This window comes from Vanellus vanellus (genome assembly GCF_965231255.1).
Source record: "Vanellus vanellus genome assembly, chromosome: 2".
NCBI classification, from domain to species: Eukaryota; Metazoa; Chordata; class Aves; order Charadriiformes; family Charadriidae; genus Vanellus; species Vanellus vanellus.
In genome coordinates, this window is record NC_138906.1 from 15707690 (window position 1) to 15724564 (window position 16875).

Below are 16875 nucleotides of genomic sequence, written 5' to 3' on the forward strand. Positions count from 1 at the left end.
GTTTCCATCTTTCATGGTGCTTGATATTAATGGCCCCCAAATGGAAATCTTATTTCCAGTACATTTCTGAAATAAATTAGTCTCTTCATCTCATGTTGGATGTCAGTAGGGTAGACAACTGCACTTCTGCTGTCCTAAATCTTCCTTTGAAACACTTTCCCAGACTTGCAATTTTTATGTTTAATCAACATAGAACAATCATACACGTCAGACTACACCGTATGTGTGTGTATATACATACACACACGTGGATGATTATTCCAGTAGAATCCATTATTCAAATCTGAATCTAGTACTGAATTTGAAGAACTATCATAGTGGCTGGAAAAAATGATGAACACTTAAATCCAAGCGATGCTGTAATGATGGGTGAAGTAAGAGATAAGCTCCTGGAAGAAACAGAAAGCAATTCTCTCTTTCATCAAATTCACTCATGGTTCAATTGTCAAGCTGCAATCCAAAGATGTTCTTAATTTCTTCAGCATCATTGCCCAAATTTTGATGTCCCTGCATAGAAGATTGTGCACCATTATACCCAGTGCATTTCGCTTACATATTCATGAGCTCTCGACTTGATTACTGTAATTCATCTCTCATCTGGAGTTAATACTAATAATTACAAATTGTAATCGATAAACTTTTGTTGCATTATTTGTTGTATTTAAATGCAGATTTATGGAGTAGTCTCTGTGTTGCAGCAAAATACTCTGAAAAAGAAACATTTTTCTTACTTTACTTGTGGATTTAGCACACCTGGAGTTTGTGGCCGTGCTCGGAGAGAGGTGTAGGATTTTCCTACAGAGAAATAAATCACATGTAAAAGTTTTATTTTGCAGTTTGGGTAGGACAGTGTAATTCAGTGCTCAAACCATAGACAGCAGGGATTTCAGAGATACAATGTCATTTCACTCAATATATTTTTCTCAAATATTTTATTTTTTCCCCTGTTGCAAACAGAACTTAATTGCGTGCAACATAAACAAACAATAGTTGTGGCAAAAATGTGTTAATCTTTCACAGCCAAATATAAAGCTTTATCCTTCATTTATTAATTCTCAAAGTTGGTTGCCACATGCATTCTAGTGGCAGCACAAATTAACTTTCCCTTTGTTATGGGTGCCCGAGTTGACGCTAATAGTGGAGTCTGGCTGTTGGCACTGGGGTGCTCAGGAGCCTGGAGCTGCCCTTTGGTGGTGGCACCTCCTAGTGGTTAGTGGGCTGTGTGCTGTGGGGAAACCAAAGTCATCAGGTTTGAAAAGGAGCAATATTTTCAATGCGGTATTTTTGGAATAGGCTGCCAGGAGCCGTGTGAAATGCAGGCAGGACCCATGCCCAGTCCTGCACTGGGAAAGGAGGAGCCCCGTGCAGTGACACAGGCTGACCCCCTCTTTGGCTCAGCATGCATTGGTCCGGGATATCCTGAGGTCCCTTCCAGCCTGAATTATTCCATGATGTTGGGTTATTGGGGCATATGGAGACGATGTGCTATTCAATAGGTACTGGAACCATGCAGCTCATAGGGAAGTCGATTCAAATTAATTAGTGATATGATTTCTTGTGGATTGGTATAGATTGCTTCTAGGTAAAGTGGATGAGTTTAAAAAAATAAAATAAAGAAAATCCAAATTTCCATGATGCACAGAGGCGATGCGTTAATAGGAAGAATTTACATATCCTACAAGACAGTATTTTGCCTAGACAATTTTAGGGTAGGAAAACAGGAAGACTATAGGGTACCTCTGTAGTACATCTCAGACTACTTTCATTATGGATTTAGGAAATCATAATTTCTTTTCAGAAGAGCAAGAGATTTATACATATTTTTTGAAAGTTAATGCAAACTGCATTGTGGTTAACAACCAAAGTAAATTTATCATTTTTTAATATCAGCCTTTTGTTCTTTAAAGCAAGAGCCAGTAGTTCCTGGATGCTTTTTTTGTACACCAGTAGTAATGCAGCACAACTCAATTAGTAGTAGTGTTCCAATGGTTTACTGACCATATTATTTCAGTTTAGCGGGGTTTAGAAGACATTTACTTGCTGAAATGGACTAATAATTAGCTCATGGTTTCCTGACTATCAAACTTCTCTGCTGAGTAAATCACTGTTATTGTTGGAAGTGGACATGCAGGATGCATTGAAAAGCTAACATTGCTTTCCACTTTGGAAACACCCTTTCCAACATTTCAGTGTCTGAGGTCAGATGTTGTCTTGGATGGATTTCTGCTAAGTTAAAGCCCTTTTAGCAAGGCTGGGAAAGCACTGGTGAATGTAAAAATGGAGCAAGATGCTTCAATGATCAGACTCGCATGTTTTTCTCTTTTTTTTTGTGGCTGATCTCTGGGATCACTATATACCTCTTGGTTGAAGGCATTGTATGTACACTTGTATGTTTGAAAAAGTTGAATCCCTGACCAAACCCTCTTCTAGAGGCATGATTTGTAACCTTCCTGGGTGCATATCCCTATTTCTTGGTAATACTAAGTACCAAGAAATTAACTTTAGCATGATACATCACCAGTCCAAAAAACAGTTTTACAGGTTAAGAAACAAAAGGATGAAAGGCACGAGGCTTATTTTCTACTGTACAGCGTTCAGCTATTTTCAGTAGTCCTCTAGCCCTGTTTTCCTTAACTTCATGGGCCACAGGGCAAGGTGGAGTAAACGGGCTCAAAAATTGGTATGGGGGGAGTGATTGCAGATGGAGTGCAGTCAGAAATGGAAGAGGTAACTGTCCCTTCACCTGGTAACTTAAGAGTTGTTACAGGTATCAGTTGCTTTCGGAGGTCCGCTTTCATTAATGTTAAGTATTTTGCCGGCTTGTGCCCTTGCAGAGGTGGTGAATGTATTTATGTCGTATCGTTACTGCCGACTCTCCGCGGTGCAGTGTCAACATACCTTAGAGAGTGCAACAGTCTCTGAAGCCGATTTTCCCCTGTTGCCGCTGTCGGGTGTTACACAGCAGGTCTTTGTGCCCGAAATTCGAGGAGACAGGCGACGGGAAGGAGATGCAATTCAAACCCGGGGACTTGTTCTTGCCGGCGTGTCGGCCTGTGGAACGTAACTGGAATCCAGCTGACACTGCGAGCGTTCGTGGCTTTCCTTTGGCACCTCTCTGCTTGTTTTGACGGTTCTTCCTGCAGCCCAGAGCCAGACAGGGAAATGAATGAATTCACTGGCAAATTTTCAGATCTATTAGTTTTTTATTAACCATTATTTTCCTTTCAGCTTGTGTTAACACGCCCAAGTGCCATATGCTGCTGAACGAGTCCGGTGATTTAGTTGGTTGTGATCTGTGAGCACTCTTTTGCCACAAAGCCTTTATTTGTTCTCAAAACACTCAAAACGGTGAGGGTGACAGAGCACTGGCACAGGCTGCCCAGGGAGGTTGTGGAGTCCCCTTCCCTGGAGATTTTCAAGACCTGCCTGGATGCAGTCCTGAGTAATGTGCTCTGGGCAATCCTGCTTTAGCAGGGGAGTTGGACTAGATGATCTCTAGAGGTCCCTTCCAACTCTGAAGATTCTGTGATTCTGTGATTCTGTGAAAACAGTGAAGACAGCCACACAGGTGGCTATGTAATCTTAAATTTCAGATGACTTTAAGCAGAAACTAAAAATATATACTTATTTTCCCTTTGTCTCCTCACTTATACGTGAGAAGTTCCACTGACACGCTTGGATCTGCTTCTGCGCTTTCACTCGTCCCGGTGGTGCGTCCATTTTCCTTTGAGTTACCCTGGAATACCTGTGCACGGCTGTCCGGTTGACCGTGTTTTTCAAAAATCATGTAAGGATCTATGTCCTGAAAAAGATGTTAAAGTAAAAAGCTATAAACGATACCTAAATTTAAGTAATTTTGGTTTTAGAGGGCTGATCTCTGATAGGCACAGAGAGCCTCGGTGAGCTCAGCTTGGCAAAGCCAAACCGCTTCCCCGGGTACTGCGCGGTGGTAAGAAATACTCTTAACTATTCTGACCTGAACAGATTAGAAAATATAGGGGTGTATGTGTGGGGAAAAGTCTGGTTTACTTGATTTCAAGATGTGTAACAAATTGTAGTGGCACCTCCAGTTGTCCTGCACGCATCTGGAAGCTGGGGTTGGGAAGCCTGAGTTGTTACGGTCCGAGGTGAGAAGTGCAGACACCTCTGGGGGAGCGCCCGCTGCCCTCCCCCAGTACGGCTCTTTGGGGGTCTTCGAACCAAAGACAAGTAATCACTCCCCCACATCCCACCCCCAACTACGTAATTGTAGCCGTGCGGATGAAGCAGTCTGTTTGGTGCTTCGGGACATCCTCCTGGTGGGCAGGTGAGGCTGAGTCACAGCGGTGGGCAGAATTTGTGAGCACTGAGCGCTGTGAGGTGAGCTTTTTAGGAGCCTGACTTTCTGCTTTGTCTTAAATAGATACCTACTTCTAAGAAGTTCGTGGTGCTCTCTTCTTGCTCAACAGGCACAAAATATTTCAAAGAATAATCTTATTTATTGTAACTTTTTATGTTAAACACGTCTGTACGTTTTTGGAAACGGTACATTTGCAAAAGCCAAGACACCTATTTGGAACTAAAGGATAAGAAATCTCCCTATGCCATTTAATAAAAACACATTGCAGTTTCCATTCCTAATTCTAGGTATTGTTTTCCACATATGGTCCTTGTTTCCATTATGTGGGAACATTAAATTGTTAGCTACAGAATATTGAATGATATTACTTAAAGGAATGGTTTTCTCAGTTTTTCCTTTGTGCTTTTTAGAAGTCATGTTGTATGGAATAAACAGAATATGAATGGCTGCATTCTTACTGCCTTTGTAATGTGCTCTTGCTTCCACACTCAGTGCTGGTGTTCACTTAGCAAATATTTCTCTTCCATTATAGAGGACTTTGGAGCAGAAAATGTAGTGCTCATGAGTTTAAGTTATAAGTACCTTTATAATCATAGTCAAGTAGAATAGTTAAATGGGTGTACACAGGAAACAGGAGATCTGACTTGCTTAGACTTGAGCTGAGTGATGCAATATTTAAATGAAGATATTATAAATCAGGTTTAGCGTTACTTCTCTCCTTGTATTCAATGAAGTGAACTTGCTAGTTCTTCTGCATGAACTGGTGACAAAGGCATCTATACAGCTTTTACAAAATAATTGCACATTGCTAATTTACACATTGGTGGAGCAGTGTTAGCTAATGAGTTTTCTATCAAAGCGTGTTTTTATATCTCTAAATGCATTGCAGATTTGGAGAGTGCAGTACCTTTTGCACAATCATAACAGTGAGAGGGTATAAATGTGGCTTTGTTTTGTTGACAAAATGTGAAAATCTAATTGTAATATAAAAATTCAAATTTTGAAACAACAGGAAAGCATCCGACTCTGGGATGTTTTCTTAAACCAGAACAACTCTGAAGCAGGTTTCTTGAAAAGCTTCTGAGTAATTTTAAAGCATTTTTTTCATCTTTACAGGAACTGGCTTTTGTAGACTCGATATATTTTCCACTTTTCTTGTTTTATAACAAGAAGACGTTTTCCTTTTCACTCCTGTAAGCACCCTGTTGCACATACCCTGAGCAGACCATCTCTCTGTGGGTTAGTGTTGGAGCCAGTCCCTCGTTTGTGAGATCTCGCCTGAGAGCCCTGCGCTGCCACCGGGAGAAGGTGACCCCCAGGGTCTTTTGGGTGTCCTGAAGGAGCGATTGGACGAGTTTACTCCTCAGATGAAGTTGTGTAAACTCCAGTAAACTCTGGTAATTGCCGATTTCCACTGTATGACTCAATAACTAGTCTAAGCCAAAACAGTATTTTTGACTGCTTCAGAAAGTGCTTGAAAGACTGTATTGCTGCAATTGTGTAGGGAATTAGGAATTTCAGTTCACTGGTTGTGATGGAGAAATACAACTTGACCAAGCTGTGAATGCAAATACTCTTGTAACGTTGATGTAGTAGTATTTGGATTCAAATCGGTGTTAAGTTTGGTCCACTTTCTTTTGTATTTAGCTGACAGCACGTACAAGCTGACTCTTGTACAACATATGTTCATTGTAGGCAGAACACAGAATAACAACTGAAATGTTATGCATTTATGCATGCAGTTTGGGTGTTTCCATGTTGTTTGGCTGGTTAATACATAGAATTAGTTAAAATTTGGAGCCATAAATAGCTACGGATTTTCATAACTCTGTAAAATCACTAGATGCATTGGTGTGTGTTTGTTTTTGTCCCGTCCCCCCCCTTTTTTTTTTTTGTGTGGTGTAACTAATCCCTACAAAATGTGAGTACTCCCCTCTCCTCTCCTCCCTCCCAAGTCTCCCCTACCAACACCTTGATTGATGTGAAACTTTTAATAGAGTAAAAGTGCCTCAAGAGGAGGACTGCTCTGTGAAGTTTGGAGAAGGCTTTAATGAAAAGTTTCATTGTTATTTCGTATTTACTTACCAAATCCTGCCAGAGTAAATTCTTGCCAAACTAGTTTTATATATTTCTTGTCTGGTCTTGCTAATGTATTGTTTTGTATCAGGACCTTGTCTGACAGGAAAAGCGGCCAGAGCAGTTCAGGCTATGGCACAACGAATAGGTGATGCACGAAAAATGAAGTCTATCTAAAACTTCTTATGCAATATCGAGAAACTTTTAAAGGAACTAATTAGCAAAAGTGATGCAGCTTATACATCAAAGCTATTTTTGATGTAGATTGTACATACTGAAATAGCACAATAGTGCTTTAGAAGTGGGCGATTCTGCTATTGATTCTGTAATCACGCATGTTTTATTACATTTGCCTTGGAGGTGGGAAATACTTATGGTGGGGAGGAAAAAACATAAGGATATGGGAATATAGAAGTTGTAGTTTCAGTTTGGGTACTGTTTGTGTTGATGGATGTAGTCATCACTGAGCCAGTATTGCAATTATCTGTTTTTAATGTTTCCATTCTTCAGTAAGAAGATGAAGTGATGCAAACAAAAATGGTGAAGTGTGTCACACGGAGGGATCAGATTTTCTTAAAGCCCAAACTAGTCATTCCATTTCTGATTTTGCAGTGAAGCCTGGCTTATGGTTCAGTTCTGACTTGGCTTTGAGATGGAGTGATTAGCAGAGGAATCCTGGATCAAGTCCTTCAGGAGCACAAGATGCTTTCTAGCTTGTCCGTTTGGTCTTAGCTTCGAAGCCTGGGTCTTCCCAACTGTGTTTCAGTCCCTGGTGTAGATACAAGAGGCAGAGGAGACTTTTGTAATGGGCTGGAGGATCAGGAAGGATCCTCTTTTGTTTTAGTTTGAGAGCAGAGTTCACAAAGGCACCTTTTCAGCAGACTTCCCTTTAGAACTTGTTTGTTAAGGAACCTTGAAGGATTTCTGGTTTACACAGGAAGCTTTTTCCAGCCCTGTCTATGTGTTAGTGGAGTATTCAAACTTAACAAAAAGTTTATCCTAGTATTTGCATTATGTACCTTTTTACAGAGTAAATTTCCGGAATATGTAGCTATGTGTGCACCTCTGTATGCATGACAGTGTGAATAACGTAGTACTATTTTTAATTATTCCTGAATTTTTACTTAAAAAAAAAAAAAAGGATGCTGAATTATCTCCTATAATGTGCTACAACAGTAAGTGCAGTTTGAGGAAAAGCCATATACTAGGAAAATCAGTTAATTATGTAATAAATACTTGCTTAGAAGAAATGTAATGATATTTAATACTTAAAAAAAATCTGTAATTTACTTTCTGAAATGACTAGCCTAATGGCTGTAGAATGTAATTGTGAAATCTGATAATCCGATGATGCTGATTTATAGCAGTATTTAAGGTGGATGTATTTATACAAACAACAAAGTAAATTTCATGGTTATAATATTTCTCCAAAATCTTTGACCTATGCATTTATATCACGTGCAAATAACCAGAGTTCTAGGATATTAAAAACCAAATGAATATCCCTTGATGTTCTTTCATGCAGCATGCTGTCCAAGATTTCATGCAGTATGTCCTCTCAAGATTTCAAACCAAATATGTATTTAGAGGAATTCTGGTGGTCCCGCTTCTTGTCCTTTTCCATCCTTTAAGAAATCAAATTATTTTCAAGTTTTTTAAGGGTGGAGTGTTTTGGTTTGTTTTTTTTTTTGGGGGGAGGTGTGTGTGGTTCTGGGTTTTTTTTTTTTAGTTTGTTTGGGTGGGGGTTTTTTGTTTGATTTGGTTTTGGGGTCTTTTTTTTTTTTTTTTTTTTACTTCTAGACACTAATATCTGAAAAGACTTGGATGCTAATTGCTATTTTTAGGAAGTCAGGCACTTTGCAAGATGTTGCAAGTTTGAAGGTCCTCAAATTAGTCACTTTCTGCAGTGGTGCCCGCTCAGTGAAAAGCAGGGAGGCTCTCTCACTGCCAGACACCTAACGCCAGCCCCGGGCATTGACACTGGTATGGGGGGAATATTTGAGAAGCAAGAAAAGATTATGTATCGTGTTCAGGTTATTTGTTTATAGTACAACTTTCCCCTGTTAGAAAACAAACCTTTTAAGAATAGCATGTTGAGTACTAAACAGCGCTCAGGTCATGTAGGAAGACACTTTGTGGACGCGACCTTATTCTGTCAGTTATGGTTTCCTTTTGTATCAAAAGTAATAATGAGGACTATAAAGCCAGTCTTCCCAGTTACTGGTAGACACATGTATACACACAAAACCACACACACACATATATATGTGTCTGTCTGTATGTGTGTGTATACGTATCTTCTTTTAATTAAAATGTGGAAAGTGTTCTTCTTAGAAGTTTTAGATATCCTGTCTACCAACTCTGCCAAAGCAGAGGTAGAAAGCCCTCTGATGTCATTGAAATATTGGTTGGTACCCTTTATAGTTGTCCTGTAAAAAAAAAAACACTTTACAGCTGTCCTGTAATGTTTTGTGCCTGTTGACCACAGTCTGAGATACATTTATTTTGAGGATGATGTATTTTCCTTTTATATAGTGCATATATTCAGTAACACTGGGAATGCTGTTCCCCGACAAGTCTGTGATGGGACTGTGACTCATGCAGAGCTGATAAGTGGGAAGAGTACGTGTCTAAGGCAATTTAAAAAAAGAACTTTGGCTTTACATCTCAATTTACATTTATTTACAGGAATATGACCTAAATGGATGTTTTAACGTCGAGCATTTGTAGGGCTGCGATGTTAAGTATATGGTGGAATAACCTTTTTTTGTTGGTATGAGATATCTGATATTATTTTCTTCTCCTTTTACACAGGATCCAAACTACTGGATACAAGTACATCGACTGGAGCATGGCGATGGTGGGATCTTAGACCTTGATGACATACTTTGTGATGTAGCCGATGACAAAGACCGTGTAAGTACAAATAACTACGAAAGCAGTTCAGCGCACACTGTTCATTGGCATATCAGCATTCTGTGTTTCCTGTACGTGTCCAAAAGTAGGAGTCAATACAAAAGTTTTAGTTTTTTTTTTTTCGATAGTTTGCTTGACAGATGTGAAATGTCTGTTACTGCTATGTTTTTCAAAAAGTACAGGAAATCTTTTATTGTAAATCATGGGTTTTCCATCCTGTTTGGTTCTGTAAAAGTTCAAGTGAGAATGGAAGGCTGCAAGAATAAAAAAAAATCCTCATACAGTGGAAAAATAATGCAAAAAAAAAAAAGAATCTGTAAGTTAAATTTTAGCTTCATGTTCCCAGTTGAATATGTGAAGAACACATGCTGTTTTTAAACTGTGGAGGGTTGGTGGATTGTTTTTCAAAAATCTTTTGGGGAGGAATTGTTGGTTACACAGAACTTGAGAAAATAATTATACACTGCTAGGTCTTGAGTCCTTTTACTCTTTTTTTTTTTAAGCAGAGATTTGGATTGCAGTCAGCTAAGAGGTTTTTGGTTATTGGCTGTTTGTTTGAGGTTATAGATACTTGTGTCTTTGAAGTACCTGTTCAAAAAGGATAAGGTGAGAAACACTGTGGCGAACTGTAAAGTCATATGTAAATATGGCACTTTTCTCTGCAAAGCCGCATGTGTTTGCCAAAGCTCTTGAGAGCGTCTAAACCGTGACAACCTGATACAGGCTTCAGTCTGGAAATGTGTTTCAGGACCCTGCTCCTTCGCGGACAGGATCCTTAGTTGCCACTGTTAAAACAGGCACGCTGAAGGCTCCAAATGGCTGGCCAAATGATGACTCTTAGGCTTATTTTTCAGAAATAAATACTTTGCCTGCAGTTATTTTTTGTGACAAAATTAAATTGACATGGTTATTTCAACAGGGACTTTATAAAGAAAAATTATGTGGGGAGTCTTGGGACAGGGAGACTCCTCGCCGTCTGAAATGTTGGGATTACTCAAGCTGTATAGAGTAACAGTGCCGAGTTTTCAGGAATTTCTTCCATAAAAATAGTGCCCAGCTAAGATTTCACGAAAAGCTAATTAAAACCTCGAGTTAGTTATCTCATATGGAAGTGCTCAGCTGCACGATTAGTTTGTCTTTTACTTAGAGATCGCAAGGAGGCTGGTGCAAGTTGTCACTTTATATATGTGTGTATATATATATTTTTTTTTTACTCATTTGAATCATGCACTTCTTAACTTCTGACATGCCCCTCCCTTCAGAAGGAGAAGTTTGAATTTTGGTGACTTCGAGACCTCATTCTTTGGCTGTGACCTTGGCTTGCCGCCTTCAAGTGGGGTAATTCCTCACAGTGAAACTCTGTGGGTGTTTTTATGTGTGTGACTAATAGATGAAAAACTCTGACTGCAACTGAAACAGGCGAAGTCATTATTACAATATTGTTTTTGTGTATAGATGGACAAGATACCTAGTAATTAGTAGTATTTATTTCTGCATTTGCCAAGCTGGTATCCTCTGATTCTGTGGATCTGGCACGTCTCTACTGATAGCACTTGTCAGTTAAATTTCCTTTTTTTAAAGGACCTTGTAGCATTGATTAGGAAGGTGCAATACAAATGTGTACTCTGCTATACTGCTTTTTATCCTTGGACTAATCATTCCTACTTGACCTTCACGTTTGATTCTTTTCAAGTGTTTGTCATTAGTCATTGTTTTTCAGTTTCCCATCTTGTATTTTACACCTGACCTTCCTGGTTCCCTTTAGTTTTGGATTGTTAGCTTTGCATATGATGCTTTCTCCATAGCAAGTGTATCAACTAGTTCTGTGTTATAGGTCTGATTGTAGGTTATAGGTTGTCAGTCTGATATAGGTCTCATTAATGCAAGGTTCTGAATCTATCTCCAGTTAGTGGTATTTTATATATATACACTTAAGCTTATCTTGTTAAGAAGCATTTAAACGGATGATGTCTAAACATTTATTTAAATTATTACTGAGGTCTCTAGGATTAGTTAGGCTTAAAATTAAACATTAGCCTATATATAATTTTTTTAATTGGGACAAAAATATCTAGGATATTGAAAAACTGAACACTTAATACCTTTGTGTTTGTTTTTACAAGGAAGTTCTTTACATTCTTGAAGACGTTTGTTGTGCTATTCACTACCTATCATCTGTACTTTTGAAAATCAGTTTGCTCTTATCATGGTTCTTTAGATGTAAGGATCATTCCCACAGTGACAGATGTAATTTTTGTCTTTTTTATGTTGCTTTGGTGCCATCGTTATTTGTACAGTGTCATATAAGCACAACACAGAACATGAAGCAGCTAACGACCATCTTGTCCTTTCAATGAATTTATTGCTCCATATAGCAAACTATATTAGTAAAACTCTAAATAATATGAAGAATATTTTTACTCCTATTCCACTGTCTCCATGGAGAAAATGTTCTGTCCTGTAACAAATACAAAGACCCTTAGAGACAGCAGCTGTTCTGAATGGAATAAGAGAAGTAGCTTTGTGATGGTGGCCTTCACATTAAAATGCAGCATGGTAGTGGGACTTTATTTAGCTTCTTTAGTCCCTATATTTATATATTTTGGTATTCTCTTATCACTTACTAAAACAGAACGGGTAAGTAAGGGTTAACCAGTTGCTCTCTGGAATAATTTGTGATGTTCAATGGTGTTCCCTCTTAAAAAAAAAGGAGAAAAACATGAAACAAACTACATGGAAAAATTGATTTTGCTAAGCTGTTTGTTCCTTTCTGAAGGAGCGTTTCTTAAGCCCTTTAACATAGTTCATTGAGAAAGTCCATAATACATTCTAGCTTAGCTGGCATGCAACTTCAGCATTCGTATTACACAACATCACTACATGTGAAGTTGTTGATGAAAATTTTGTTAACGTAGTTAATGGTAGTAACAGTATTAAACCAAAAATTAATAAATGCTCATTTGGTTATTTTTTTTCTTGGAAAACTTTTTTGTGATTGAAGTGCAAATTTTGTCCAGGTTTTATTATGGAAAGACAATTTTCGATAGAAATATATCAATTTTTTTTTATATTAATCTTTCTCTCTCTGTATACATGAATACAAATGGATTGTCTTGTCTTTATTTTTTTTGAAAAATATTTCGCTACAAGTAAGAAAAATCTCTTTTCAACTAGTGGCATCCATTCCAGTCCTAAGTATGAGCATGTTTGGTACTGTTTGAGGAAACTCGTTCAAAAGCTTGGGCAGATGAATATCCAATATCTCTTTTCCAGAAATAAAGGAGAAATAACTCCTTTTAACTTGCTTTTAGTCAACTGCATAACCTATTTTCCTTATTTTAAAATCATGGGTTTCTTGTGCATTTAGTGATTAGAACAATATTGTAGAGATAAGTTAACAAACTGATTTATTTAGATTTCTTTTACTTGTGAAAGTAGCCCTTCATTTGAAGGCTCTCAAAAAACATATGTCAACTTGACAAGTTTCCAGCTCGATGATAACATACTCGATGACCTCAGTTCAGTTCTTAATAGGCAGACATTCTCAACAGCAAAATAAACCTCAACCAACTGAACAAAAAAAACCCCAACCATCCTTAATAACCATGGTTTCTCCTGGCAGGCTGAAGCACAGAGACACTTCAGGGATTCTCATACTTTGGGTGTAATATGCAAGTACTTTTTCAGGGGTCTCATAGGCCCTTGTTTATCCATGGAAAAAATATTCAGGAAATTGTTGTGTAATCTCCCATTTTAAAAGTACATACTTAAATATAACTTGCTCCCGGTTGAATTCTCACTGGAATAGTCACTTGTATTTTGCACAATTTAAAAAAAAAAAAAAAAATCATGTGCAATTTTATGTAATTTTTTCCTGCATAGTAATGCTTGGGCTGTTGCTCAGCTTTGGAGATCAAAATGTCTATGTTCGGTGTAGCAACATTTCTGAAAAATTAGAGGCTTTCCTTCCCAAGAGAGCAACATGGATCCGCCATTAACAGCCAATGGTTTTGGTGAGAAGTTTGTCAAATAGAGCTAGTTTGAAACAATGTAGGGTATGAACCCAATGGCAATTATTCATAAATTCATTTCACCAAATATATTAGGTTTTCTGTAGCTTGGGGTTAGCAACCTGTAAATGTAAAAGCATCAGCATCTTATCATTTCCTTCATCACCGCCTTAGTAAATTCACTACTGGTTCTCAAAAATAACCACTGTATTTTGGTGTGTGCTTGGAGTTGCAGCCTGGGTTTTGTTCTCTAAATGAAGGGATGGGCTTTCTTCGCTTGACTTAGCATTTTCAAATAGTCAGTCAGCTCTTCACGCTGCATAATTCATACTTACGCCCACTGAGTGCAGAGATAAAAAACAGAGGAATATGGTTTGGTATTGTCTGGAGTGAAGTTTCATGCTTACCGCAGTGGTTTTGTGTGTGGTGCTAGTATCCTGCCCAGGTCACTCTAAGATCAAGGTGACATTGGTGCTTACTGCTGGTTAGACGTACTTCAAACCTCCTAGAAAGAAGCACAATAAGTTGCTGTCTTGAGTGGAATACCGTTGATGAGAATGGGATGGAGATTAATTTCATAGATCTGTGCTGAAATGGAGTTTGTAAACATTCACGATCTAGAGTTAAGTATGTTAAGTAATCAAATTGCTGCTGAAATTCAGTGATGCACTTCATTTGCATCCACTTTTAAAGATGTACAGAAACTCTGTTAATATTATTAATTTAATGCCTGCTTGCTTCTAGTGTGATGGGAGAAAGTCTTTGAGCAGCTTCTTCACATAATAAGGCATATTAGGAGCTTTTCCCAGCATAGTGGAAAGGAAATGAACTTTTGGTTTCTGTGTTAAACATATGGTCAATTCTAAATAGTACTCTTGTTTTGTTTACTTCCTCTTGGAAAGCACTGTTGAGTTGGAGAGGCATGTGATACACGAAATGTGGATTTGGAAAGGATGACTATTTTGTTTGTAACAAATGTTAACTTGAAACCAACACAAAAATAAGTATGTTGAGCAAATGCATTATGATGTTAAGGTTAAAGGCTAGCTAGGGACTGGACAGCTGTGATTACAATATCTCGCTGCTATTGAATTTTGTTCTGTGGCTCTTATTTTTAGGGATGGTTATACAAGACCCCAGTTCTATAGTGAATTCGGGGTAGACCAGGGACAACATGATGCTGATAGAAAGAATGAGATTCTGGTGACCCTATGTCTGTTCATTCCCTCCAAAATGTTAAAGAGCTTTTCAACTTGATGAAAGTTGCACAGATGAACTTGTGTTATCTTTAGATTTCCATCAGCACATAATCAGAATACTCAAAAGTAGTGTTGTTTGTTCTAAATTTGGGGGTGTCTCTGCCTCATTTAAGCAAACTTACAGCTGAATTTACATTTGAATTCTCTTTGACTCTGCAAATTAAGAATTTAACCCTAAAACTGTGAAGAGAGAAGAAGAACAACTTTTTGTGGTACTTCTGAAGTTTATTTCTGTCATTAACAGATCAAAACGCTGGAGTGAATGAAAGAACGTCTAGGTTCTAAAACCTAAAAATGCAAAAAAATTAGTCAAAAATATGATTCTTAGTATTTACAATACCAGGATTGGTATGCCCTTCTTTAAAACTTTTACATCAAATAAAATTAAATTTCAACTACTGCCATGATTACCTCTGCCACAGTGTGCAGTGCAGCTTCTCTCTTCTTGTTCTGTGACTATCTTCGCTGTATCCCAGGAAAACAGGATGACCTTCAAACAATTTGTTGTTACTCATAAGTGACTTGGCAAAACACATTTTGAGCATAAGGCATTCTTTTCTTGTAACAGCTTAAAATAACTACTTGAGCCACTGAGCTTGGGAAAGTATTGATACTGGGAAAGAAACCCTTTGTATAACAATTCCATGATTATTTTGTGTTAAAAATTCAAACCCTTCAGTTTAACAATGAGCTCTTGATGTCCTGTAGTATTCTGCAGTGTATTTTGTTTTAATTACATTTTTAGAGCCTGGAATTTGATATTAACTGAAGTTCTGACAAATTGTTGAAAACATAGTGTCTCTGTTTTAACCGGGTGGTCTTGCATTAGCACTATTTCCTCATTATTACTGGCATGGCCATATGATTTTTAGGTCCATCCTGCTGATGAATTTAAAGTAGAAAATAAAAGTTTTTATATAGTCTTTATTCCCGGCTGCTATTTAATGAAGACATATTTGGAAATAACATACTCCAAATATAAATATTATCTTCTGTCAAAGAAGGTAATTAAAATGCTTGTAGTATTTCTAATAAACTAAGTTTTAATTTCACAGTGTTTATGGATGAGACTAAATCTCATGGAAGTAAGGAAATACTGGGCATAATATATTACTATTGAAACGTGCATTTTCCAATCACTAAGAGATATTAGATGTAACTAAATGTTGTTTCCCATCTGTAGCTCTTAGCTACACCCTTATTAGTATTCCTTGACTAAGGGGAGAGCGGGCTGAGACGTTCCCTTTCAGTTCAGCCGGTGGCCGCGGAGATGCCAGAGTGGTCCCTGTGGGGAAGCAAGGGGTAGAGAAGGGAGCGGGGTGATGGGATTGTGCTGTTGTACGTGCTGGTGGTGAGCCCTCTGCTTCCTCCAGCCACAAACCAAGCAACCAAGAAAGATTTTGTAGAAGCAGCAAAAGCATAGAGTAAATGCCAACATTGATTCCAGGTATAGATTAAAGGCTTCTCTACCAGCAGTCTCTAAATGGGCCAGAACTCATCCTTGAAAAGAGGATGGAAGAAAAAAACTGTAGGTGACTGTAAAATCAGAGGTGACATTGAGGAATCATCCTTTTGTCTTTTCCAGTGAAAGATCTGGGGGCATGAAATGAAACTAAAGTTTTCATTAGCAAAGAAAATACTACCTTTTGCTTCCAATTTGATTTTTTGAGCAATGATTCTCGTATTTAGGGGAACTGTGAATAAATTTAATCTAAATCGTTTTCTCTAAAGATTTTAAGGATCTCTGCCCTTTTCTGTTTCCTTCGCAATTTACTTTCTCTCTTTCAGAAATCCATTCATTATCTTTCCTCATTCTCGTTACATTTCTTACACCTGTTTTAGGTCTAACGTGTTTTTTATTGAAGTGAAATGATGCATTTTAATGGATTTTTAAAGTTTATTTGTGCCTTTGTCAGTCTTAATTACTAATACTTATTTTTGTACAAATAAGCATGATTAGATTATGTCATAAGAGTAGCTATCTACAAAAGGCTTTCAGACTTTCTTGACCTTAATTTTTATGATATATCAAAATGGTTGTGATTTTTATCAAATGCTGCAGGTGCTTCAAGAAGTTTTGAAGGACATATTTTTTCCTGAGAATCGTCATTTAAAAGCATGCATAATGCTGAGTTACCTGCTTATTTTTACTCTTCAAAAAGATGATGCTTGTAAATCATGCGAACTGGTAATTTAAGTAGGGTCTCAATTTGTGAGAAAGTATCTTTAATCTAAACTTTGGTGAAAACCACAGAGAGTGTTGGAATGATGATGG

At 37.8% G+C, this 16875-nt stretch overlaps 1 protein-coding gene across 3 annotated transcripts in view; it reads left to right on the top strand.

Moving 5' to 3' along the window:
• The window catches only part of PARD3 (par-3 family cell polarity regulator), a 461313-nt gene that overhangs the window by 43500 nt on the left and 400938 nt on the right, over window positions 1-16875 (top strand). For all 3 annotated transcript variants that reach the window (XM_082480102.1, XM_082480103.1, XM_082480104.1), the window contains exon 2: window positions 9230-9331. In XM_082480102.1, the coding sequence (XP_082336228.1) occupies window positions 9230-9331 (102 nt within the window). The remainder of the gene's footprint in view (window positions 1-9229; window positions 9332-16875) is intronic.